The 27,698-nt window shown below is 43.7% G+C and overlaps 1 protein-coding gene across 2 annotated transcripts; it reads left to right on the top strand.

The window, feature by feature from the left end:
- Positions 1–201: 201 nt before the first annotated feature.
- Positions 202–26,880, top strand: Bnc1 (basonuclin 1). Of its 2 annotated transcripts, none has more exons than XM_036180197.1 (5): positions 202–299; positions 15,225–15,324; positions 16,262–16,497; positions 18,604–20,456; positions 24,513–26,880. In XM_036180197.1, the coding sequence occupies exons 1-5, from the start codon at positions 204–206 to the stop codon at positions 25,195–25,197; spliced, it is 2,970 nt and encodes a 989-aa protein (XP_036036090.1). In that variant the 5' UTR covers positions 202–203; the 3' UTR covers positions 25,198–26,880. The 2 variants fall into 2 exon arrangements, with proteins under 2 accessions (XP_036036090.1, XP_036036091.1); XM_036180198.1 differs by lacking the exon at positions 202–299 and adding an exon at positions 1,191–1,268 and having other exon boundaries at positions 24,513–25,197.
- The last annotated feature ends 818 nt before the right edge of the window (positions 26,881–27,698 follow it).

The following is a 27,698-nucleotide window of genomic DNA, read 5'->3' as shown; positions in this document are numbered from 1 at the left end:
CCGGAGCCGGCGCCCGCAGCCCCCCGGGGCGGCCGGAGCAGGGGCGCGGGGCGGGGCGGGGCGAGCGGAGGGGCGGCCCCTCGGGGCGCGGGGGCGACGCGAGGGCGCACGAGGGGCGCAAGGGCTGGCGCGGCCACCGGGCGCCGCGGGGAGCCGCCCACTTCGCCAACGCAAGGGGGCCCAGACGGCCGGCGGGAGCGTGGATGCGGCGGTCGCCGAGCCGGGGCGGACGCGGAGCGGCCCGGGCAGGGGACGCGCGCCGGGAAGGCCGGCTCCGCAGTGGCCGCAGGATGGCAGAGGTAAGCCCGGGGTGCGGAGGACGCGGGGCGCGGGGACCCGCCTGATGAGGGCCACCTGCTCGCCGGGCGGGCTGTGCGTGCCACGGGGCGGTCGAACTGCGGTTCCCCCCCCCCCTCGCCGCCTGTGCCAGCGAGTCCCAGCGTGGTGACCTGGGAGCGGCACCCCGTTTCTCTTCCACCCCAGGACCCCTGTTCCGACGCTGTTGGCACGCGGACGTTCGTCGGTCTGCTATTTCAAGCTGTGGTCTTTGGTCATTCCGGGAGGAGAGTCGGGGAGACGGGCGTGGAGGGGGCGCCGGTCCCCTGAGGGACAAATACTTGCTTTTTTTAAAAAAAAGAAAAAGAGAGAGAGGCGACCAAGACCAAAGCGCCGCAAATCGTCAGCTTAGACGTGTCGAAAGAGGACACTTGCTGATGAGCCGCGCTGGAGGCATGAGGAGGAGGTTTGCCCGCGTCCCGGCTGGCTTGTCGCGCGCGCGTGGGACAGTGAGGTGTTCGTGTCCTCTCGAGGTGCAGGGACTTGGAGGAACACATCGGGATGCCGATGGGGAAGCCAGCGCCAAGGTCCAGTCTCTTTGGGGATGGCTTGCCTGCGGGTGACAGGCAGGGTCCCTGGCCAGGCAGTGGTGAGGTTCTTAGAGGCTAGGGGACTGCCAGGCGCAGCGACTGTGCCTCTGGCAGCGGGGTTCCAGCCGGGTGTGCCCCAGAATCCGCTACAGGGGTGCCCGCTGTCTTGGGGCGCTGCTTCCCCAAGGACCCCCTTCACCCCGCGGCCCGCCTGACTTTGGATAAGCTCCTGGGGATTTGTCAGCCAGATGTGACAAGATTGGAGAGGCGAGTGAGAGAGATCTGATATCAATCAGTGCATAGCTCGGAGCCAAACTTTCTCAAATGCGGTGTAGAAACATGTTCTTCTCGTTTAAGGCATCTCTTTGTGGCTGTGGGGCTGCCACCGGCCTGAGTTTGACAGTTAAATGGAATGCCAACTAGCAGCCTTAATTGTATGAGTGAAGTTGTGTGTGTTGCGGGGAAAGATCAGACACTCCGGGGTTCGGTAATGTCCCCTAGTTTTATAGCTAGGCTCACCGCAGACCTCTGAAGATGAGGGCATTTAAATCAGGCCAGACGCCTGGTCGCAGCCAGGCCTCTGCTGTTAACACTTAAGGGGCTTGAAAGAGGCCCCACTGGTGTCTTGGGAATCTGTGTGTGTGTGTGTGTGTGTGTGTGTGTGTGTGTGTGTGTGTGTGTGTTACTACATGGAAACACAGAACAGATGTATCAACACTATTTTAAAACGTAGAGTCTTATTAAAGCAACAAGATTTTGGTGTGACCATGTAAGTGAACTGAAAAACAGCATTTTGGCAAATCTTCTTTGTGTGTGTGTGTGTGTACTTTCCTTCACTATGCTATTAGATTTTTCGATTTTTTTATGGGATCTTTTCTGATTTCAAAGAGGTTCAGTTTACAAATCGGTGTTTGTGTGTTAAAACTTTTGTTGAATAGTGAAGCATACAACTTTCTCATTTACCCCTTCCCAAATTCATTGATGCATTTTATTACACCTTTATTGAAATGGTATGCATCAAAGTGAAATTTTGCACATCATGTAAAAACACTATTTTGAATATCACAGTTTGTGCTGGATTTTATTTTTGCTTTAAAATAGATATAGACAGTAGCCCCTCTTCCTGTGAGGAATTTTGGTAACTATTTTATTTTAGCATACTTTCAGACACTTAAAAAAAAAGAGTATTATATGAGTCGTTATTTATTGTCTGGTAAAGTTCACAGTCTTTAATTTTACAGAAACTGTCTCTGCCTCCACTCCACTACTGAACATGTTCTGTTGTAGTTGAACAATTAGACGCTCTAGTGAGCTCTTCACTTAACGTGCGAGCTTGTCGTTTGAGAATTCAGATTGTGTTCAGACAACTGTATCATTTAATTTGTATGATCATCTCCACCTATGCGGACTGGTAAGGCTTCGTGGAGCTCTGTCCCGCAGAGAGAAGATGGCTACTAGTTTGAATAATCTGCCCATGAGTATCTCCTAGGATATGCACCAGTAATCTGTGTAATTCACATAAGGAATCTTAACCTACATAAAGCCATTACCTTAGAAATACAAGGTTTATATAGAGGGTGATTTGGTTTTTATGACCTTTCCCCTTGCAGAAGGTAGGCCTGTATTCCAGCTCCCTACCCACATTTTGTACCTCGGATCATCAGCTTGAAAAGATGACCCAGCCCTATCGTGAGAAAAGCCGTCTATGTTTTCCCATAGAAAAATAATTGTCTCTTACACATGCCCTGGTCACTTCTGAATGCCAAGAAGTAAGTGTAAATGAGGGAACATTTTTAAAGTTTGGTTTGTTAGTAAAAATTAAACTACAGTAAGAGGGGCCAAACATGTCTTTGAGCTTCTGTATTTGGCTTTGGAAGTTATTCTGGCGGTGACCATTAAACAGAGTTGCCCTGGAGGTCTGCAAGGTAAATCACTTGCAGGAGTGGTGTGCTTCACCTCGGGGTGAATTTCCTTCTCCACAGATGTCATTCAGAGTGGGGTAGTTACTTTTGCCGGAAACAGTCTGGTTAGGAAGAAACTGGAGATACCATAACTACCCAGTTTCTCCAAGCTGTCTGAGGTCAAGGTTTAGGAAGTTAATACATGCTTTTTGTACTTTCCCTGATTGTGAATATCTTACTACAGATCTTCCATGTGTTTGTTTATCGTTGGTGGCTTTTCTGAGAGATGTTAGAGATAACTAGTTTTTGCACAGAAGGAACATCTAGGAAGTTTGGGGTCCTGCTCCCCGTTATTGGTTTCTAGCAGAAAACTTCCTTGCTTATCTCATCATCCTTTGAAGTCCTTCCCCTCCTCACTTCGGAGTTTCCAAGATTGCGGTGTGGCACCTGCCGTTCTCTGCATAGACGCACATGCCTGTTTCAGTCAGAGAAGCTGAGTCCAAACAGAAAGCGGCTCTGCTCCTCCAGAGTCCAATCTGGGGCCTTCTCAGACATACATAGTTACTGATGAGAAAACGCTGTCTGGTTCCTGTCCACACACGGGCCGTTTATTATAAACCAGCCTGACCAATCAGAAAAGGGCTCTAGCTTAGCAGGGATGACCGTTTCTCTCCACTAATGTGAAGGAAGACAGAGGTTAGGGAAATCAAATGTGAAGGCTGGGTTTGCACAGAAGGAAATGGTAGCCTCCTCTGGTGAACTCTGATTTAGGCTTTTAACTTTTCTTCCCATTCCTTATATTAGTTCAGTTGTCCCTTCTCGCAGATTGTGTGGTCCTTTCGTAGACTGGAACATGGAAGACTATCTTCAGCACTTTCCCGGCTTCCAGAAGCACCGCAATAGCTCCGTAGTCCTCTGACTGTTTCTTGAATTATTGTGACTGTCAAGCTCTCATATCCCCAACTGTAACAATCCATGATACACTGTGCTGAATTTTAAGTTGGGGATTTAGATGACATAAATAACTGAGATTGAGTTTATCTTTTCAAAAAGTCAGTTTCTAATTCTCTTTGAATCCCTAGAACAGTTTTACTTAGATACTTTCACATTTAGCTTTTACGTCATCATTAGTAACAAATTTGTGTTAAATACTTAATTGGCAACCTTAACTAAATTTTTAAAGTGTTTTTTTTCATTTTATTCTCCATTTTCCAAGATTGAGTCTGTGTTACATATCACCGATGTCTTTTTAGCTTTCATTATTAAAGGTTTATGACTATTCCTTCTGAGTTCTTTTACCTGTGGGCTATAAGGGGGAAAAGTATGCTCATATCGTTTATATTTTTATGTATTTAAAAAAATTAAAAAGAAACATTCAGGTGTGATTTCTAAGATGTTTGTATATTTTCTACTATTTTTCACATTTTCAGTCTTCAAAACTAATAATTTTAAGAAAAAAGGGTGCAGATGTTAAATTGTTTTGGCATAGGATTTAGGCTTTGATTTATAAACATCAAAAGAAGAAGTATTTTTCCCATTATCCTCTTTGAACTAAGCACCAAGAGAACATTACAGAGGTGTCATGCGTACTTTTTGCTCACAGGTAGACTTAACCCAACATCCATCCCCTGAAGGGGTCTAGCTCTGACCTCTCTCTGCAGGCCGTCTCCAGGCCCTCCCTGTCTCTGGCCTCTCTCTTCATGCCTAACTTGCAGCAAGAAGCCACTTTCTGCCAGTTCCCCTTTGGTATCATTTTTGCATTGTGAAGGCTAACTACTTCCTGAGACTCCCCAGGTCCCCTCTCTCAGAGATCTCCAATCCTGGTGTTGGCAAACAGTGTCTCCCATTGTTCAGAGCCCTAATGGTTCCATAAACCCAACAGAGAGACCCTGACTGCCCATCAGGCCATCCCCACCTAAATTGCTTTTCAAAAGTGGCTTTCACTGGCCAAACAGAAACCTGTGTTTTGTGGCCCAGGCTTCTGAACCCAGCACACAGACCTGGGATTTTGCTCGCATACAGAGAACAAGTTTGCTTTTCCCTGGAGGAAGACTCCCGTGGACTCCTCACATAGCATTGTTCTCCATCTGTCAACTCCTACAAATTGAAATTTTAGAGGGAATAGGCATCTTGACGTCATTTACTTTTTCACTTTTTATTGTAGAAAGTTTAAATAAACATAATTATAATAAGTATAATGAAATTTAGTGATGTGTGTTTTGGACCTCAACAGTTAGTTAATCATCTTTATCTGTATTCCTTGTCCCTACCACTAGAAACCCCACATTACTTTGAAGGAAATCCTAGCTGTCATACAATTTCTTTAAAAATATTTTAATATGTAGCTGTAAAATATAAAAGCAACCACTTTTAAAAACAAATCCAATATGTCATAAAACACCTTAAAATAATTTGGGGGTGTGGCTCAGTGGTGGAGCATATGCTTAGCATGTGCAGGGCCTTAGGTTCAAGCCTCAGCACCAAAAAATAATAATAGTTAATTATCATAACTCCTTAACATCATTAAGTTTCCAGGCAATGCTCAAATTTCCTAGATTGTCTTATAAACTTTATATTACCATTGGTTTGTTCAAATTAGAATCCAAATGTATACACTGTTTGTCTCTCTTAATTTCTAGGTTTATAGTCCTTTTTTTAAAACTTTGCCATTTTCTGTTGAAAAATGCCGAGTCAGCCATCTTCAGAATGCTAGTCTGGGTTCTGACACTTTGTGAAGCCACTGACATACCCTCTGTCTCCCATCTTCCTAAATCGTCGTTGGTGAAGAATGGTGATCAGCCACAGGTTGGGTGTTCTGACAAGAATACCGAATGTGTAGTGGGATGTATTTTCTATTCAGACCCCAACGGGGCTGACTGTTGTCTTCTTTTAATTAGGAACAGTGAAAGTGGACTCAGATTTGAAGAGAACCTGTCTCATCAGTGGTTTGATTTCCCTGAAACACAAGTTGTGTATTTCATTCTTCCTCTTTGTTTACTGGTTTTCAAAACAATTTGTTGGCTTCCTGATATTCTCTTAAAGGTGGTCAATGACTTTTGCATTTGTTTTGAGAACATTTCAAAGCCTTGGGTTTTTAACCTGTGAATGAAGCAGCCTGATTTTTGGATAACCATATTCAATGCCTTTTTTAAAGTAACTTATTTACTTTTATTTTATGTACATTTGGTGTTTTGCTGTGTGAGGGTGTCAGATCCCCTGAAACTGGAGGTAGAGACAGCTGTGAGCTGCCATGTGGGTGTTGGGAATTGAACCCAGGTCCACTAGGAGAGCAGCCAGTGTTCTTACTCACTGAGCCATCTCTCCAGCCCCATCACTGCCATCTTTGACTGTCCTAGTTGTGTGGCTTTTCCCAGAAAGGCTGTGTGCCCCTGCCTGGAGTAGAACCTAGGAGTGACTTACATTTGCATCTCAAGAGGCTCTCTGTGGTTCCGGTTACTCGGCTGAAGCTTATAAACAAACATAAAACTTGTAAATAAATTATTGTCATTTTGTTAAACGTATTTGTGTAAGGTGATGGCATGATGTGTTGGGGAGATGAGCATCTGGTCTGTGCGCTTGTCAGATGGACTTCTGCTCAGTGCTGCCAGCCAGGTAATCCGCCTCACACAAGAGAACCTCGGTGCCTCCCTTCCCTTTTCCTCCCAGTTGCTCTAATTGTCCATCTGACATGTGACGAGTATTTTCAGAATCCTAGTTTAGTTGCACCTCTGTGGGGTTTCGTATATGAGAAAAATTAGTGGAGAACTTAAAAAGATAAAAGTTCGTGAAAAGTGAGGGCAAAGTAGGAATCAATAAGAGTAAGAAAAGTCAGTATAGAACCAGAGGCGTGGCTCCAGAGAGAAGACAGCTCCCAGCTTTGAGTGATTTGGTTTTCTGAACCCAGAGAGCCAGCTCTGCAGCCCCGAGGGGGGAGAGTGACCAGTTCACTGCAGCTCTGCAGCCCCAGAGGGAGGAGAGTGACCAGTTCACTGCAGCTCTGCAGCCCCAGAGGGGGGAGAGTGACCAGTTCACTGCAGCTCTGCAGCCCCAGAGTGGGGAGAGTGACCAGTTCACTGCAGCTCTGCAGCCCCAGAGGGGGGAGAGTGACCCATTCACTACAGGTAGAGAGAAACTGCAGCTTCCTTCTCACAGCCGAGGGAGTCCTAGCAGCTTTAAAACTTGTTCTGATCAGCAGTTTTTATGTACACTGAAATTTTCCAGGACCCAAACAAACTAATAGCAGTTATCTATTATCACGTTTAAAAATAAAAGCTGGAAAAGCCGGAAGCCTTTCTGTCCTAAAGCTTAGGTGAGTTGTGGTTTGGCAGCCTGGGGCCCTTTGATTTCAAGTTGAGAACTTAATGATTTTTACCATGAGGGATCTGGCAGAGCCTTGGAATCCCACCATTAAGACAGGGCCACAGACTCCAGACTTAGTCTTAGCCATCTCTTCTAGTGAGCTGTTTTCTAGGTGGGTTTTTGTTTGTTTGGGTTTTGTGGCCCTTTCGATGGTCAATGGGAAGATCAGAGTGCAAGTGTGCGAACTAGGCTGTGCATTTGGCTACCAGTAAAGAGCACCAAGCCAGAAGTTACCATTCTTTCTTCTCAGCCACCCTTGCAATGTGCCTTCCAGGTTATCTAATGGTCAGAGGGTGCCCTCTGGACTCTAGCCGGCATGCTTTTGTTCCAAGATGGAGGGAGATAAAGGAATCCAAGTTCAACCAGTCCCCATGTATGAGGAGCTTCCTGAAATACTCCATCATTCTGCTGTCTGCCATGAGCCAGTGTCCAGTCGCTTGTCCATCAGTGAGGACAGGAAATTAAAATTCCCCTTTTCCTTATTTTTAGTACTAGAAGTTGATTCTAAGGCCCCACACATTCGACAAGCACTCTATCACTGAGCCATGTCCTAGGCTCTCTGTCTAGTTTTCTGTTGGAGACAGGGCTTCACTGAGTTATCCAGGCTGGCCTTGAATTTGCTTTGAAGCACAGGCAGGCCTTGAACCTTAGTCTTGTGCATAACTGAGATTACAGGCCCACATCATCAGGCCCAACTAAAATGCTTTTACCCAAGCATATCAGGGGGGAAAAAAAAGATACCATGGACAGCAAAATGGCTCAGTGGGTAAAGGTACTTGCCACAAAGTACCTGGATTCAGCCCATGTGGTGGAAGGAGAGCTCTCCCACACATTGTTCTCTGACCTCCACATGTATGTTGTAGTATGTGGGCCTGTGCACAATAAAATAAATAAATAAAATTTGAAGGAACCAAGATGGGCCTCTATAATCATTGCACAAGGTAAAACTTCCATTTATCTATTCATCATTCTATTCTCTCAGTACAGTGGGGGAATTTACAAAGCATGAGACTTGAGGCCAGGGTGTTGTAACTGTTTGTCTTCTGAGGTGATGAACTGTGGAGAACCTTTTAGGAACATTACCTTTTATCGGGTTTTGGTTAGCAGTATTTATGCAGAGTCAAACCACCAGAGCCAGAGGACCTGAGATCTACCTGTGGACATGGTGGCAAGGAGGGTGGTCTGTCTGTCTGTCTAGCTGGTCTCTTTAGCTCTCCTCTGTGTACCCACCAATATGGTTAACCTACCTCTGAGGAGGGCAGGACTGCCTGGTAGCCTGTGTGTAGTCACAGGTGCCAGCACTTGAGCTTAGTTGGGTGGGAGAAAAGGAGTGCAGCCATGCAGCCAGAGGTCTCTGCATAACAGCAGACCACATTCATTGTGTATTGTCCCCCGAGGCACAAGGTTAGAACAAAATCCAAACTCTTAGCCTGCCCCACAGGGCCCTGCACAGAATGGCCTCCGTCGCCTCTCTGGCTTATTTCCTCCAATGAACTTCGCTCTTTAGCTATACTGGCCTCCTTTCTCTTCCCTGAACTCACCAGTGTCTCTGAAATCTATGGCCTTTGCAGTTGCTAAGTTTTCTAAAATATCTTCTCCATCTTTCCCATCCCTTGGAACTCAGTGTGTATGTCCTCCTAGAGGCCTTTGATGATGGCCCTACCTAAAAGGCACTTCTTCTTGTCAGTACTGTGCATGCCAGCAGATAAATGATCAGCACAGAGTTCTGTTTGGCTCTCTCAACACTCACCTTATTCTGAAATTCTTACTTTGCATTTTCTACCTCTTCTAGATTTTAAGCTCCTTGAAGATACAGGCCTTGGCAGTCTTGTTCTACACTCTGGCCTTGACAGTCTAGATTCTAGACTCTAGAATGATGTCTCACATTCCAGAAATACTTACGAGTGACGTTTCTTTGCCATGTGAAGCTTTAACCTCTTGATCGGGTAGATAATGTGATAAGGCCCAGCTCTAAAGGTTGTAGAGATTAAATGCTTCTGCGCTCTGCATCATACTGATGTTTTAAGACAGAATATTCCCTGAATATTCAGATTTTAAACTACGTGGATAGCCTGTAAATTCTTCAGCTTCTGGGTATATAAAGTAGGGATGGTAGCACCGACCTCCCTTAGTGCTTGTGAGGAGGAGATGCAGTTAACACGGATGCTGTTTGGTGTGTTGTCTCATACACAATAAGTGTTTAATAAAGCTAACTAGCTGTGTGTCCTTGAGTAAGTTACAAATCTTCCATAAATTTAAGTATTTTAAAATAATCCTCTCCTCACAGGAAGATAGTAAGGATGTAATGAAATGACCTATTAAACAAAAGCAATGGCTGATCTCAGCCCTGGACTTAGCACTGTCCCATCAAGCTTCCTGTAATGACGGGAATACTTTGTGTCATTATTGTTTTCCATTGTGATAGCTACTAGTCACAGGTGGAATCCTGAGCACTGAAGTATGATTGGTGTGACCAAGGAGCTGAATTGAAATGCTGCTCTATTTAAGTAGATCACAGGGGCCTCATGTAGCTAATGTACTGGACAGTGCAGACTAAATACCCTGAGCCAACAAAGTGCTCAGTTAGAAGCAGCGAAGCTTTTGTCTCTGTCAGATCACATGGGGCCCTCCAAAGGGTCAGTGTGACATATAAGAGGACCCTAAAGCTCTCCTACCTACCCTCTTCAAGACTATGAAATGTATTATATGAATATATATATTCTAGAGATGACAGTAGCTTTGAATGGGATTTGTATTGAGGTCAATTTAGATCACATCACAGGCCTCTACTGTCCAGTGCTGGACATCTGCACCTACCCCACTGTGTGCCTGGGATGGGTACTCAGCCCCTCAGCAAAAGGCCTGTGGAAGCATCTCCCCAAGCTAAAGGTAGAACAGGGGAGTCTGGGAGATGAAATGGATCTACCAAGCTACCTGAAATTCAGGCCATACATTTCCACCACAAGATAGCAAATAACCAAATGTGTCATACACCAGCTGTGAATGAATGAACAGACGGTAGTTATAAAAGCAGCAAGCCAGAATTTTGAATGCTGATTTGTAGCACATCAAAGTGACTAATAACAATTCTGGAAATTGTTTGATTAAGACAAGGGCCTAAGAAGCTATAATCATGCCTTGTTAGTTTGGATTGCTGGAAACATCTGCTTTATGTTTTTGGAGAATGGAACAAGTGTTAGGGACCCAAAGGAAAGCATGTAAGTTTCAAGTTTTCCACTTACATGAGGACTTTCATCTTGTAATTAAAATTTTGGGTGTTTGATTTCGTTTAGAAGTTTTAATTTGTCTTTAGCTAAGGGTGTTACAATTTATCATGGTGGAATTCTGAGATTCATGAAAACACCCAATGGTCTTTACATTAGAAGTTTTCTTCAATATTCTAATTAGGTTCTTCTAATTCATAAATAATTCCTCTGTCATTTATTTCCATAGATGCTTAACAAGATTTGTTAAGCCTTATTCAAATAGTTTCATGTGCAACCACATGAATTTTTTTTATAAATCAACACTTACACATAGGAATTATAGATACAGTTGTTTAAAGTCATGCTCCCCAAATAGAAGCTGCTGTACTTGAATGGCCAGATTGGGTCAGTGGTCTCAATTACACATGAATAGGTTTTGGAGGCATTTGGAAATGTCTAGAAGACTTTAACTGACATGTGGCAGCATGGCAGAGGCCAGAGCTGCTGTCACTGACTAACTAATACATAGGATAACCACAAAGATCTATGCACCTGAAATTCTGTCAGTGGTCCTAAGTTGGGAAATAGGAGTGAGGTGGTGAGAGATGGAGAAAAGAAGCTCCAGTTTCAGGTTGTGAAGGATGCTTGGAGTTGCCCCTTGTGGTTTCCTTCTACCAAATGTGAGACAGATTCACACAGTACTTCCAGGAACTTTGCATTATCCTCAATCTTTTGAGCAAAGTCTTTGGGGACTGATAAGCATGCACTCAAGGACATCTCTTTCTCTTAAAACATGTTTAAGCTTCAAAATAAATTAAATGTAAGTTTACTTGTAGATTTCCATAGCACGTACTCACTAATGAACTCCAGCCTGGCCTCAGACTCATAGAGACCCGCCTCTTCCTACTCAGTTCTGGGATTAAAGGCATGCACCACCACTCCTAGCCATACCTTTTCTAACATGGTAAATGACATCTCAATGAATTGTAGGTAAAAGAAATGTTCTTCCTTTTAAAATATTTTCTTTTTTAATTTATTTTCTTTTTTATTTTATAATTTAATTTAATTTTACATATCAGCCACGGATTCTCCTGTCCTCCCTCCTTCCACCCTCCCCCACCTCTAAAATATTTTCTTTTTAAGCAATATTTATTAAATCCAGATTGTGAATCACTTCAGTTTTATATAACTTAGTGTTGTGTAGCATTTAGCCATAAAGCAATGATTTATTGTCTGTTCATAGGGTTGCAGCTAGGTGTGAGATGCTGGACAACATAGCAGATGTGCCCCAAACCAAACCTAGTTAAAATTTGTAAATCCTTATTTCGAGGGTATGCAATGAAAATTAAATTATCTTATCATTTATTTATTTATTTATTTTTTGAGCTGAGGATCGAACCCAGGGCCTTGCATTTGCTAGGCAAGCACTCTACCATTGAGCTAAATCCCCAACCCTTATCATTTACTTTTATCCTTAAATTTTCTTCCAAGGCAACTGATCTTGAGTCAGGTGTAGCTGTATATACGCATATGTCAATGTGTGTAATATATTTGCATGTGCACATACAAGCAGAAACTCTTAAAAGGTAAAATAATTTATAGCATTAAAATGTTTTATTAAGTAGGATGGATCTATAACTACATAAGGTTCTTTGTATTAGATTGTATGACTTTGCCAAAATTAAAAACAAACAAACAAACAAAAAAAACTCTCTTTCTCGTGTTTCCCATTTGGGGCTAGCCTATGGAACAGGTTAGACAATGCTGGTGCTGTCTTTAGCACACCTCTGCTGTGAGAAACTGTTCTTTCACCTGAAAACTCTGGTTACAGCTCTACTCAGGTCCATCCTAATCAAAGAAACAGTAGAGCAGCCAAATCATGGAAAAGTTCATCTGTATTTAAGTAGGTCCTCCAATTTTTAAATAACATTTGGTTGTGGTATGCTTCTCAAACCATAAATCCTTATAAAGTATAAGTTCTTTGGCTTTTAGTATATTCATACACAGAGCTGTACAGTCATCACCACCATCTAATTTTAGGACATTTTATCACCTTTAAAAAAAAAAAAAAAAAACTCTGCTCAAAATCTGAAACTTCTGTGCTTCAAAAGATGCCATTAAGAAAGAGAAAAGATCCGAGAACATACTTGAAATATCTGGTAACAGACTTGAACTTGGAAATAAAAGAACTCGTAAAGCACAATACCAAAAAGACAACCCAATTAAAAAACATAGTCAGAGAATCTCACAGATCCTCTGTTCAATGATACACAAATAGCCAGTAAACATAGAAAAGATGCTAAACCATCAGTCATCAGGGAAACATAAATAAAACCACAATGAGATGTCACTCACATCCACAGGTATCACCAGGTTGGTTATGGCAATTTAAAAACAAAAGCCAGGCAAGATGGCATGGGCCTGTAACCCCAGCATTTAGCAGATGGAGACAGGAGGATTAAGAATTCAAGGTCATCGTTGGCTATATAGTAAATTTGAGACTAGTCTGGGCTGCCTAAGACCCTGTCTTGAAACAATAAGAAAATAAAACAGCAAATTTTGGTGAATCCTCATCTGTCACTGTGGGAATGTAGAACAACCCAACTGCTTCCAAAGATAACTTGACAATTCCTCAACAAGTTAAGCACAGATACTGTAGATCTTGATGATATTAGGCTCAATTCTACAAAATAAAGCAAATCACACTTTTTAAAATTTCCTTGTGCCTATAAATGTTTACTCTATAATGTAGTCTTAAATATGAAATACCAGTTTTTAAAGTGTGCATACCTTAATTGAAACATAGCTTATTGCTTTAAAAATACAGATAACTCTGAGCTGTTGGGAAAATACTGCTAATAGACTACAAAGGATTGTCACAAATTTTTAGTTTGTGAAAGGTGCAATATTCACAAGCTCAATAAATGAACATACAACAAAGCAAGATACTCCTTTATGTAATCCAAAGAACACTCTATTATTTCCCGTCCAGTCTCTCCTCATCCCCACTCCATTCCCTGTAGACACTGATCTACTTTCTGCCTCTAGGAACTGGCCTCCTGACATTTCATGTAAATAGAACTATATGACTATGTGACTATTTGTGCCTGACTTCTTCACTCATTTGTAGCAGCAGATAACCATTCTCTGGCCCTTTGTGAGAACACAAATACTCTATTGTAGGTTGTAGGTTGACCACATCTTGCTTATCATCTGTTGGTGGATATTGGGATGTTTCCACTCTCACTGATGTGGATAATGCTATGAACAGTCATGTAGATGATTTTGGGGTGGACATATGTTTTTCACTCTCTTGGCTATACACTGAGGGGTAGAATTTCTGGGTCACACAACAACTCTATGTTTGACTTTTAAAGAAGCTACCAGACCCTTCCTAAGTAGCTGTGCTTTTAACAGTACCATGAGCACTTGGGGGTTTTGTTTGCTTGTTTTGTTTGTTTGGTTGGTTGGTTTAGTTTGGTTTGGTGTGTTTTTAGGGAGACTGGTTACACACTCCTTGGAGTGAATTTCCCAAATCCTTTGCCAGATTCTCCCTTCCTTGTCCTCCATGCTGTGCCTCACAGTCTCTTGACTGGTAGACAAGAGGTTCAGGCCCCGATTCAAAGACTTTATTGTCCCTGCTCCTGACCATTGTCTCTCCCCAGTTTCAGAGCTCTCTTGAACCATACAAATTTCATCCCAAAGCATACATTATTGCCAAAAAAGAAAAAATTAACCATGTGAGGTTCCAACTCAGATGACTGACTCCTTTAAGGGGTTTTGTTTGTTAGTTGGTTTGTTATAATAATGGATTATATCCTTTAGGCCTCTGTCTTTTGAGAAATTTTGACAAGATGGGTTAGTAAAGTATTTGCCCTGCAAGCATGAGGACCTGAGTTCCCAGCTGAAGCACCCTGTAAAAGCCCAGCATGGCAGCACACATCTGTAACCCCAGGAGTGGGGCAGGGTGGGGTGGGGACGGACACAGATCTCTGGAGCTCACAGCTTAGCCAATCCATATGAATTGGTGAGGTTTGGGTTTGCTGTGAGATCCTGACTCAAAAACAAGGTGGAGATTGACTGAGAAAGACACCTGGACCTGGCATCACCCTCTGAGCTGCACGTGCACTCCTATTTGGACCCATACATGCATGCATACACAAATATGCAACACAACACCACACATACACATGCACACACACACTTTGTATTTATGTCTCATTGATCTTAATGCTAGGACTTGTTGGACATGTGCATCTTTATTTTCTGTTTCCACTGTACTTTTGTATACTGCACAGGTACATGCGCGCGCGCGCACACACACACATACACACATACACACACCTACATACCTACAAGACATGGTCCATAGCATTTAACCGAGGCATCAATGCAGGGCTTGCCCAATCTATATCTCTCTCTTGACAGTCACATGGTATAATCAGCCATTACATGTTCTCAAATCTATTTAGTATTTTCAGCCTCTACTGTAGCTTAAGGGTCTGAGGGTAACAGATTCCATACATGGATTACTCTTGCTTCAGATAATTCTCTTACTTGTTCTAAGCTGGTCAGCTTAGAAATTTGGTGAAAGTACAACTTTGTATTTGTCTGTGACCTTCATAACAACAAGCTTTCAAACCATAATCTTTTCTCCTAAGTCCTTACAGCTTCTCCCTGTTCTCGTATGTGAATTTCCTGTGTTGATGTTCAGGGTCTCCCAAGTGTTGGACTCGCTGCTCCTCTTTCTGTGGTATAATGTTCACCTTTGGTCCGGCACAAGGCACACACTGCTGAGTGAATCTTATGAATGGGAGAATTTTGTTGAATAAATGCAACATAGCCTGCACATAGCTCTTACATTGTGTACATACATGTGTTCTCTCTTGTAGGCTATTGGCTGTACTCTGAACTGCAGTTGCCAAAGTTTCAAACCTGGGAAAATGAAGCACCGACAGTGTGAACAGTGCAGGCACGGATGGGTGGCTCATGGTAACTCTGCTTCTCCCCTCTCTTGTAGTGGCCTTTCTTAATAACCTAAATTTGTAGAGGAACTGATTTCACACCAAAGAGACAGCTGACTCCTAAGCTAAATAGTAGTTTCTAGTGTGCTCCTGGAAACAGGCTATGTAAGTTATCTCTTCACATTTCAACTTATACACTGTCTTACTAACTCCATTTTAAATATGTCAAAACCGATAACTTCTGTGCTGTTTTATGGCAGTGATCAATAGGTCCTGTGGTAATAATTAGCCCCTAATAGTTCTTGGCTGAAATGTGTCCTGATACAAGTGTATCCCTTATTCATTATTTAGGTGAAATTTATAACTAGGCATCCTGCATATGCATATGGTGAACCTGACAGACCCGAGCCACTTGTAACTGCTGAATGCTGGGAATGTGGCAAGGGCTGCTGGAGAATGGCATTACTACTTTCTTTAACTTTGATTGATTTCATGGAAATAGCCCCCAGCAGCTGAGCAGACTGGATTAGGCTGCCTCATTTCTAAAGCCCCCTCCCAAGCAGCAGATCAGGGCCTGAACCCAGATCCTTGATCCCCAGGCCATCTTCACCTCTAGACGCTGATTCCTAATTTCATTCTCTTGACTCTGTTTTTGCTGCTTTTGTGGCCCCCTTTTCTTTGCCCCTCCCCTTGTTTGTGAAGATTTTCCTCCTCAGGAATGTCACAAGAAAGGGGGGAAAAGTCTTGAATCTGTTGTTTTTATCCTAGAAGTTTCTGTGAAGAACATGAATGCCAATAGCTATTCAGGATATTAGTTTTTTTTGTTGTTTTGTTTTTTTTTGTTTTTTTTTTTTGTTTTTTTTTCCTGTTGGAACAGACAACTAAGAATAGCCCCAGCTGACTTTCTATGCAATGCTTTTCCTAAAATTACAAGCTTTCTCAAATGTCTTGCACTTGATTTTCAGCTCTAAGTAAGTTGAGGATTCCCCCCGTGTATCCAACAAGCCAAGTGGAAATTGTCCAGTCCAGTGTGGTGTTCGATATTAGCAGCCTCATGCTCTATGGGACCCAGGCCATCCCTGTTCGCCTGAAGATCCTCCTGGACCGGCTCTTCAGTGTGCTGAAGCAAGATGAGGTTCTGCAGATCCTTCATGCCCTGGACTGGACCCTTCAGGATTATATTCGTGGATATGTGTTACAGGTAGAGTGGCCCAGTGCCTGCCAGTCATTGGTGGCTGTCCTCCCCTTGAATTTTCCTAATGACTTAAGCCTGACTCATGCTCTAGGAGGAGTCCTGGACTTTTCCTCAAGGTCTCTGAAACTCCAGGCTGTGGGAGCATTACACACTCTCTTGAGCGTGTTTCAGTAAGCTAACTTCCACAGAAAACCCACTGGTTTCTTTTGGGTGCTGCCTCCATTACATATATCATGCCAAAGCTACCCACTGACCCGAGGTGTCCTGTGTATTGGACTTTACTGGGAACTGGAGGTGAGCAAGGGCTCTCACATGCCCACAGTGTACAGCAGACAACTCCCACACTTGTGCCCCTTTGCTGTCCCAGAAGGCTCTCTCTCCCACTCCACTGCTGAGTTTCTTTCCTCAGCCCCACGTGTGACATGGTTGTGCTCCTGTCCTACCCCACTCTCTCTCTGCCTGTCCCTCCTCCCCTCGCTCCTCTTACCCCACTCTCTGCTCACCACCCCCAAATCCTCCTCCTCTCTTCCTGTTCCATCCTGGCAGCCCCTCGTCTCTCTTCAGAGCAAATCAGCCTCTTTTCCTAGGTCAGGCCGTGGGTATAAGGCTTCATCTTCAGAGGCAATCCAAGTGTTTTATGAGCACGGAACATGTTTCCTGAAATAACAGAGCATTGTTCTTGCCACTGCACTAGGAATATCAGCAGACTTTGGTTAAATTTTTTTCCAGTGAAATGGCACATACATGTATTTTCAAGTCTAATATCAACTGCAGTCTTAGGTAGAGTATATCATTAAAAATAAATACTGATAACACCCACTTATTAATGGACATGCTCTTCTAGTACTTTCAAGATGAAGTAGACATATCCCTGGGTTCCCCCCCCCCCTTCTCTTTAAGATAGGGTCTTATTACATAGCCCTAGCTGGCCTAGAATTCTCTTTGTACACCAGACTGGCCTCAAACTCACAGAGATCCACCTGCCTCTGCCTCTTGAGTTCTGGGATTGAAAGTGTGCAGCACCACACCCATTTACCCTTTTTTTCTCAATGAAAACCCAGAAGGCTCTGAGTGCTTTATATTTGCACTGAAAGTTATTCCACCAGTATATAGCAGACCCAGAAATAAGCACATTTCTTCCTAATTCTAAAGCTTGTCATCTTTTCCTGGGATCCTGTGTGCACACCTCTGGTGTGGGGCTCTCAGCTGACTAGGAACGGCCATATATAGAGTAGCATCATGGTCTTACATTACGACATAGATCAATATTTAATGATCCTAATAATCTTGCTTTCTAGTGTTAGGATTAAAAATATGGAATCAATTACCTTGAACCTCTGGTGCATGAAATATTTATGATGTTACATTCCTCCTCATCTTCAAAACTCTCACATGCACTGTGAAAAATCTCAGTAGGCCATCAAATACATGTTCTGTGATAAAATATTTATTGTAGTTTTGGGAAAAGTTAGGCCTTGCTAGAGTTTGAAAGATCTCCAACACTCTAGGATAATTACAGCTCTGCTTTATGAACATGGGCAGTAGATCAATACTTGCTCATTTGTTTTTTGATGATAGGTGTTTAGGAGATTATTAAGTTTGCAGCAAATGAATACTTGGGCTATATCCAGACTTTACTGCCCCATCTGTAGTCTTTCAATGAAGATACTATTGTCTTTCAAATGATACATATTTTTATTTTAGTGAGGAAAATCATGTCTCAGATATGACAAAAATCATATATGACAACTAGCTGGTTTGAAATAAGATGAAAAATAATTTCCAAATTTCCCTGACTTGGGTTTGAGTAATACATCTTTATTTTACTGTTCTGGGCTAATGGTGCAGTCACTGTTTACATTTGTGTAGTTTATGATATGCACAGTTTCTGCCTAGAAAGGTGAGGTGGGCATGGATTGAACTCTGCAAATCCTGTGTTGATCCACAGGAAATGCTTTTCTGACAGGCACAAAAAACAAAACAAAACAAAAACAAACAAACAGACAAAACCGTGTTGTAGTCTGGTGGAGGCGCCATCAGATGGCACCTTCGTGGGGAACAGAATGAGCCGCAGTGTAGTGGCTGTTCTTTTACATTCTGGTTTGTATTTAGGATGCCTCAGGGAAGGTGTTGGATCACTGGAGCATCATGACCAGTGAGGAAGAAGTGGCCACCTTGCAGCAGTTCCTTCGTTTCGGAGAGACCAAGTCCATAGTGGAGCTCATGGCAATCCAGGAGAAGGAAGAGCAGTCTATCATCATCCCCCCCTCCACAGCCAACGTAGACATCAGGGCTTTCATCGAGAGCTGCGGCCAGAGGAGTGCCGGCCTCCCCACTCCAGTGGACAAAGGCAACCCCAGCAGCACGCACCCTTTTGAGAACCTTATCAGCAATATGACTTTCATGTTGCCTTTCCAGTTCTTCAACCCTCTGCCTCCTGCTCTGATAGGGTCACTGCCTGAGCAGTACATGCTGGAGCAGGGTCAGGACCAGAGCCAGGACCCCAAACAGGAGCTGCACGGGTCCTTCTCTGGCAGCAGTTTCTTAACGTCCGCACCATTTCAGGTTGAAAAAGAACCGTGTCTAAAGTGTCCAGATGTTGTTACCCCGAAAGAAGACAGTGCACACTTAAGCGACTCCAGCTCATACAGCATTGCCACTAAGCTTGAAAGGACACAGCTGTCCCCCGAGGCCAAAGTAAAGCCTGAGAGGAGCAGCCTGAGTGCCAAGAAGGGCCGGGTGTTCTGCACAGCCTGCGAGAAGACGTTCTATGACAAAGGCACTCTGAAGATCCACTACAACGCCGTCCACCTGAAGATCAAGCACAAGTGCACTATTGAAGGGTGTAACATGGTGTTCAGCTCCCTGAGGAGCCGGAACCGACACAGCGCCAACCCCAACCCTCGCCTGCACATGCCGATGAACAGAAATAACCGAGACAAAGACCTCAGGAACAGCCTGAACCTGGTGAGCTCTGAGACCTACAAGCGCCCAGGTTTCACCGTGATGTCTCCAGACTGTGGGCCCCTCCCTGGCTACACCGGTTCAGTGGAGGACTCCAAAGGTCAACCAGCTTTCTCGAGCATTGGGCAGAATGGCGTGCTTTTCCCTAACCTACGGACCGTCCAGCCAGTCCTTCCTTTCTACCGCAGTCCAGCCACTCCCGCTGAGCTGGCAAACACACCTGGCGTGCTGCCCTCTCTTCCCCTCTTGTCCTCCTCCATCCCAGAACAGCTGGTTTCCACAGAAATGCCCTTCGATGCTCTCCCCAAGAAGAAGTCCCGCAAGTCCAGCATGCCTATCAAAATAGAGAAAGAAGCCGTGGAAATCGCTGAGAAGAGACACAGTCTCAGCTCAGATGATGACATGCCCCTGCAGGTAGTCAGTGAAGATGAGCCAGAGGACAGCAGTCCTCAGTCAGACCGAGTACCTGAGGAGCGGCATACACAGCTAAGCTTAGAGAAGCCTTTCCCCCAAGGAGAAAGACCCTGCCATCTTGAGTCTGTGTCTGAGTCTCAGGAAGCTATCAGCAGAACCCTTGAGCAGACCACACACACAGAGAGGGAGGCTGAGCAGAAGTTAGGATTCACTTCAGTAATGCCAAGAGAGGTGGAGGATGGTGGCCATGAGCGCCATTTCACACCTGGACTGGGGCCGCAAATTCCTTTTCCTGACTACATGGAATTGCAGCAGCGCCTACTGGCTGGGGGACTCTTTAGTGCTTTGTCCAACAGGGGGATGACTTTTCCTTTTCTGGAAGAGTCTACAGAACTGGAACACCTGGGCGAGCATGCCCTAGTGAGGCCAAAGGAAGAAAATCGCTTTCAGTGTGACATCTGCAAGAAGACCTTTAAAAACGCTTGCAGTATGAAGACACATCAGAAGAACTCACATGCCAAAGAGACACACACGTGCACAGTGGAGGGATGTGGGGCTGCCTTCCCATCCCGTAGGAGCAGGGACAGGTAAGGCGTCTGTCGGCAACACAGACTTGTCTTTTAAGACAGCAGTTTAAACCTTCACATGCATCAGAGTCATCTGAAAGGTCAGGAGAACAGACTTCTGGGCCCTAACCCTAAAGTTTGCTGTTGTAGGTCAGGGGTGAAAGCTGAGAGTGTGCCTTTCTAGCAAGTTCCCAGAGGGTGTGGAAAATTCATGAATTTTCAGTTCCAAAAATCTAAAAGCATTTAGCCGCAAAACTTGACCTGGAAAGACATGATGCTTTTTGTGGTATAGATTTCCACTGTTACCTTTTTGAAGGGTTTATGTAGCTTTGGTATTATTTAATTACTAATGACTGTATTCATATTAATTTATTAATAGATACTCTGAAATATTTCAATACATGTATCATCCTATCCTTCTAAAGTCTGAGAGTTCCCAAGTTGAGAAACACATCTGCCCCCAGATGTGTGGGCTAAAGAATGGTGAGCTGGTTCTCACGTTGTGGAGAGAATGGAGGAAGGGCTTCTTAAAGTGTCCCATAGTTTCTCAAACCTAGCCTAATTTTCATCCCATCAAATGAAGAAGTCCGTCACGCGAAGCCTTTTCTCTGGCTTCTAGTCCCCCAGCACCATCTGCCGAGAGAATGGCTGCTTGATTGGAGACTTTTGAAGATACTGGCCTATCAAAGAAGAAAGGTGACTGGCAGCTCCTTCCAGGGGCTGCTACATATGTTTGAAAGTTGCTGGGTTATCTAAAACACACAGACTTGTCTCAAAGTGCACACTCCCAGGGCTTATCTCCCGGGAGCACAGCACGGTGCTTCTCTTTGTGTACTTGACTAATGACGGTGTAGTCGCCCTCCTCCCAGCCTCTGAGAGGAAGAGCAGGGACAGCAGCGGGGACCTAAGGAGTTGAAGGAAAGGGTCGGCTGTCTGATGAAATGCAGGTGATGAATGGCTCCGAGGATGTGAAGCTACATTTGTTCAAACAAGCTCAACTTGAAGCAGGTTAGCAGCACCGCTAGCTTAGTCCAAACTGTAATGCCTGATTTAAGAGGGTGAAAATGGAAAGACTCCCACACACATTCCTGCTCGGCCTCATAAGAACACTCTCATTGTCTTTAGTGAAGAGAAGAAAGCACAGGAGATATTAGTTAAAATTCCTGCCTTCTGTTGCTAGGATGTTTAAAGCAAACCACTAGGGTACCCCTAATTAATGAGCCAGTCCTCCTCCTTCATCCTCCAAGAAGAGGAGGGTTTGCTTATGAATAAGCTGTTGTTATAAATAGAGGTAGTCATATCAGTTAGATTGTCTTTGCTATTTATGAGACCGGTGAAGTCTACAGGATCTACTAAATTATAACACATACTAGATTGACAGTCCTTTTCATGTGATGCTTGATTTCCATACAGTCAATGCTTTCTTATGTCTGACCTACATGTATATAGAAGTCTCAACTACAACAAGACCTCATCTTGCATTCTAAATGTTTCAACACTTTATTTTACATTTTATTCCAATAGTCTAGATCTTTGAACATGTACCTAAAACAACTATAGTTTTAAAAACACCATTTTAAGTAGGACTTTGTGGATACACCCAGGCCCAGGTCCACCACTTCAGCTAAGTCAAAGTTTAGAACTGTATTATTTTGTTCGTCAAGGCAACTAGCTTCCCCTCATTGAGCCACAGTTCCTGCTAGCCGCAGTTCCTAGATCAGAGAAAGTGTGGGGGAGGGAGGGAAGGAGAGAGCTCCTCTTAAATGTTTATTTAATCAACAGCTCTTCTGTGGTGGGTGCTGGGGAACACAGTCCTTGCTCACTGAAGTTGTCAGTCTAGTGGAAAAGATAGACAGTCAAAAGGAATTACAGATGACCATAAAGACTGCTGCAGTGAAACGTAGGCTATAATGACACATACGAGGGTGCTTAACTAGGCAGCCTGGATTCAGGGATCTGTCCAAGCCAGCAAGTATTACATGTATTAGTCCCATAACATTTCTTGTTGTTACTCACATAAGGAACTGCAAGTGCTTTTCTCTATTCAGGTTGTATAGCAGTCATTGTTTACTGTACTGGGAAGTAAAAACTGGGAAAATATGCCATCTCTTTAAAACAAGAATATACATATTGTATGTTAATATAGCACATTAATGGGAAATGGCTTTTATTTTTCCAAAGTGAATATAGTGAGATAAATGGCTTTATTTTATATTGTTGCAAATCTCTAATATTTGGTTTAGTAGAAAACAACTACTTCTGCATTCAGCCTGTTGCAGTATCACATTATATACATTCTGGAAACTCCCATGAATTACTAATGTTGTTTATAAACTCTTGCTTTGGGAGCTGCTGGGAGGATGTTGAGGACTAGGCTGGTTCACTTTGAGAGCCACTGATCTCAACTAAATAGAAGTGAGAGAGAGGAGCCACAGTGGGAGTTGGAAGAAAATGGGAAGTTGAGGCAGGAGGCACAGATTCACAAAGTCCTTGGAAAAGAATACCTGGCACATAGTCCAGAGAGTCTGTATTCATAGTATGTCCTGGTCATAGGGTACACATCTTAGGAATGGCTAACCCTCTGAGGGCCTGAGCAGGGAAGAGACGGCTGTTCGTGTCCACTGGATAGCCAGGAGATGGACATGAGATCCAGAGATTTACATTGTAGGAGAGCCTTCATGTTCCAGGTTCCAGTACATGTCTGAGTTTTTCAGCTGCTTGAATGTAGTGGAATTAGTATGTCCATCTGCTGTCTGGTTTTCTGCCGACACATGCCAGCCCTTTCAGTGCGGAACATTAACATAATCATAGGGCAGAGCCGTAGCTGGGAAGAGCTGCTTGCAAAGTGGGTGATCTCGGAGTATAATTCTCATCCTGTCCACAAAACATGTATAAAGGGGTAAAAGAAAGTACATAACAAAATATATACATTTTATGAAATACAATTAAGACTCCCTCATGCACATACCTTGAGAGATTTAGAATAGAAAAAATTCTTAATTTATTTAGAGAGGGTGTTTTCTTGACTCTGGCATAATTCTCCATCTATATTGGTGGAGACATTTTTCTTATTTGGGATCCTTTTTCTGTCACCTGTAGGATTGTACCTTTTAGTGTAATGGATTTTTTTTTTTCTTGTCAGAAGTTACCAGGGGATCCCTAAGCAAGAGCAACATTGATTTTACAAGTTGCATCTATGATAACATGGGGGTAAACAGCATGTATCATAATGGATGCTCATCATCTGCCTGTTAGGAGTAAATGATTGGGTGCAAGATTGGCAGTGTGTTCACACTGCTGCATTTGCAAAACTCCTGTCTGGTTCATCATGAGACACTGCAGATACGACCTGCACTAGACACACACACACACACACACACACACACACACACACACACACACACACAGCTGTTTAGGCTGCCAGCTGTACCTGTAGGACTTCTGAAGTGAAACATGAACTCCTACTCATGACCATCACTATCTAATAGAAAGAGGATGTGAAGCCACATTGGGAATCTTTAATGTTCTATATCAAAAGGGCAAAAGGAACCAGGGAATGTAAGTTTTAATAACGTGTTTAATTCAACATACGCCAAATGCTATCTCTTCTAGATATGACAGTGGCAGTGTGTCAGGTGTTGAACACCATATTAGATGGTATGGCTTGAAGGTGGTAATATTTCATCATTTCATCAAAATAAAGTATTCTGCTTAGTTTCTTATCATCTGTGACTGATGCTTTCTTGGGCTTCCCTGAATCTAGTGCCCCCATCAAATTGGCCTAATTGAAGCCGTCTCGACCTCCTCTATGGATGAGATACAGGAAGTTAGATGTTAATCAGGTGGTGAAATTTGAAATTCCAGACTGATGGCTTGCCTGGGGAATGCCGGCTTCTGATGAGTAGCCACAGCATGGTCTAGTATCTGCTGACCACATAGCACAGCTCACCGGGTGCTAACCCTGACTGTTACTCCACCATACCACATGATTTTCCTAGTGTCTGCTGAGTCTTTCTACTCAGAATAATGGTCCTAAACAACAATCCCACTCCTCTCTCTGTCTTTTCACTCTTGTAGACACAGCTCAAACCTGAGCCTCCACCAGAAAGTATTGAATGAAGAAGCATTGGAGAATAGTGAGGACCATTTCCGTGCCGCTTACCTTCTGCAAGACGTGGCTAAGGAGGCCTATCAGGACGTGGCTTTCACGCCACAAGCGTCGCAGACATCGGTCATCTTCAAGGGAACAAGTGGGATGGGCAGTCTGGTTTACCCAATAGCTCAAGTTCACGGTGCCAGTCTGGAGAGTTACAACTCCGGCCCCCCTAGCGAGGGCACCATCCTGGATTTGAGCACTACCTCAAGTATGAAGTCAGAGACCAGCAGCCATTCCTCCTGGGACTCTGATGGGGTGAGCGAGGAAGGCACTGCCCTTATGGAGGACAGTGACGGGAACTGTGAAGGCCAGAGCCTTGTCTCTGGGGAAGATGAGTACCCCATCTGTGTCCTGATGGAGAAGGCCGACCAGAGCCTTGCTAGTCTGCCCTCTGGGTTGCCCATAACATGTCATCTCTGCCAAAAGATATACAGTAACAAAGGGACCTTTAGAGCCCATTACAAAACCGTGCACCTCCGCCAGCTGCATAAGTGCAAAGTGCCAGGCTGCAACACCATGTTTTCATCTGTTCGCAGTAGAAACAGACACAGTCAAAATCCCAACCTGCACAAGAGCCTGGCCTCATCTCCAAGCCACCTCCAGTAACAAGCCAAAGACTCTGATAAGTGTTTGCCATGAGTTCAGGAATAAGAATCCAAAGAATAAGGTAGATGGACTGTTGAGTAGTATTTCTCATAAGCCAGGCAAAAGTGACTTGACTGTCCAGTCTTCTACAGCAGGAAAAGCACAAGGCAAGCCTGTGAGAAGCTGACACTGGGGTAGCCCTTCCTGCTATTATTTTTCTTAGCCCACGAGGTTTTCCACTGACACAGGAAAACACAGAAAGGCAGTTCCCCCAGATTTGTTTACATGTTCCCTAGGATACCTCCAGGTCTACAGACTAAGGAGAGAGTAGGGATCAGGAACTAGGCACAGCTTCACATGAGGCCTGCAGTATTAAGGTATCAGGGAAGAAGCATCCTTGAATACAACATTGTCACCGTGGGCATGACAACCAGTCCCAAAGATGTCATTTTCAGGTATCCTCCCCCCCTTTTTGGATGAATCCAAAGACCAGACTTGAGTTTAGGAAAATGACATTCAGAGACCATCCCTCCATTGGGAGTCGATAATTGCTCCTTCACAGTCTCGGATGTAATTCCAGGGAGTTCTCCGAGGAAGCTGGGTGGCTCCCAATATGCTCCTTGTCAGTTCTCCTTGATCTGCAACATGCATTTAAGAAGCTAGAGGGAAAATATTTTGTGCACTTAAGAATAGTGGACTTCAGTTTAATTTAAAGTTATTTTGATAATATTTAACTGTGTTTATATTATGTAACTGTTTGGTGTGAGTGCAGACATGTTCGCGTCACCTCTGAGTCTGTTCAGAATTAGAACAAGTGACAGCTCACACTGGAGAACCACAGCCTGTCTTCGGGTGGTGATCTGCAGCCTGGTGACCTCTGTGGGATGAGTGGAAGTGTGCTTCTGCCTAACACGTTTGTATATATCCACCAGGCTATTTAGAGAACGTGGTTCTGATGGCTGTTGTGTATCTGCAGTCCCACTGGACCCTCGCTCTTCACCCGCTGGCAAATGTATAAGGTTAGAATGGACTTTGAGATTTATTTGGTAGGAAGAAAAGTAGGGACCTTACTGCCATGTTCTATGTCTTAATATTTAACTTATTCCAAGATCGATTCCACACCACTAAACATGTTTGCCACTATAGAAAAGATGTGTAGTCAGCCCTGTGAAATGAGACTGTCTCTTAGAATTCAGCTTTGGCAATAGTCTAAAGGGCTACACAACTTTAAAAGAAGTGGATTTTGTATTCAGAGTTCAAGTTAACTGTCTGTTTGACTCATGTTGACTTAATTTAAAAGTCCTTAAAGGAAATTGATGGTTATAAGAGATATTATTCCCCTGGCTTAAAGATAGAAAAAGCCAAAACCTGTTAGCAATTATTTCAACTTAAAAAAAATACTTAAAAGTTGTCTCTGCTTAAGGAGAGATGTATCTTTCAAGCTTTTTTGTTACTGAGATGTTCAACATTCTAGTTTCCCCAAATGGAAAAAAATTTGTATGCAATGTTTTCTATGATTTAATAAAAATATATGGCATACCTTTTGTTTAAAAGGCAAATATTTATACCAGTGGTTTTGTTTGTATGTCTGTCTTTTCACGAGTGGATTTTCTCATACATTCAAACACAGAGACACTGTGAATTTGAGAGAACTAGAAGTCCACAGATGACAAGATATTGCCCACCAGAATAGACTGCAATAAAGAGGTCAAAGACATGAAGTGGGTCATTTGTTAGGAGGATGAACTGAAAAAAAATACATACTGAGATGTTTCATAAATACAGTGCTGTCCAAGATAATCCTCGGCCAATTCCCAATACTTAGAACGTAATGAAACATTTAAGCCTCTTCTTGAATGTACTTAATTTCCTCACTTTTTGTCCACCCTCAAGAGTCCAGTGTCCCAGTTAAGCTGGCATAATTAAAGTATCTGGTCACTCTACCAGGGCAGGAAGCTACGAGTCCATTAGATGGTAATGTTGAGAACTACATAGTCCCAGTTTGCAGACTGTTGCGTTCCCTGGTAAATGCTAACTCCTGAAAAGCAGTGAGTGATCGTCCATAAAGAGCTGGAACCCATCTGTCCATCCAGCCTCCCTCCCATATTTGATGTCCTTTATATTTTACTGAGTAAAAGACATCATTGGAGGGAAACACTCTACTACCATTTATACTAGCCTCATACTAAGCCATTCCATCTTTCCTGGATGGCAGCAGTGGCATCCTAAATGGTCTTGTGTTTCTATTGTTACACTCTATAGCAGCTACAATGATCTTGGCCAGTTGTAAAGTAGATCGTGTAGTGCCCCAGCTCAACCCGCCTCCAGTGGCTTCCCTTAACAGCCAACAGGAAATCCAACCGCATCCCAAGGCTCATGAAGCCCTGCAGTATCTCTCTACCTCCATTGACCTCTCCATCCCCTTGCCCACTACCCTTCCTTCTTTGCATACACACTCTCCTTTCTCTTTCTCCTGCAGTAGCTCTTCCAGAACTTCATTCACAAGATCACATGCCAGCTGA

This window comes from Onychomys torridus, chromosome 1, assembly GCF_903995425.1.
Source record: "Onychomys torridus chromosome 1, mOncTor1.1, whole genome shotgun sequence".
Lineage (NCBI taxonomy): Eukaryota > Metazoa > Chordata > Mammalia > Rodentia > Cricetidae > Onychomys > Onychomys torridus.
This window is presented reverse-complemented; position numbering and strand designations above follow the sequence as displayed.

Bases quoted from the DNA above. Each gene is read 5' to 3' on its own strand.
- Bnc1 (XM_036180197.1), top strand. From the start codon at position 204: ATGCGGCGGTCGCCGAGCCGGGGCGGACGCGGAGCGGCCCGGGCAGGG. The intron at 300-15,224 runs GTAAGCCCGGGG...TCTCTCTTGTAG, and splicing joins GTGGCCGCAGGATGGCAGAG to GCTATTGGCTGTACTCTGAA. The intron at 20,457-24,512 runs GTAAGGCGTCTG...TCACTCTTGTAG, and splicing joins TCCCGTAGGAGCAGGGACAG to ACACAGCTCAAACCTGAGCC.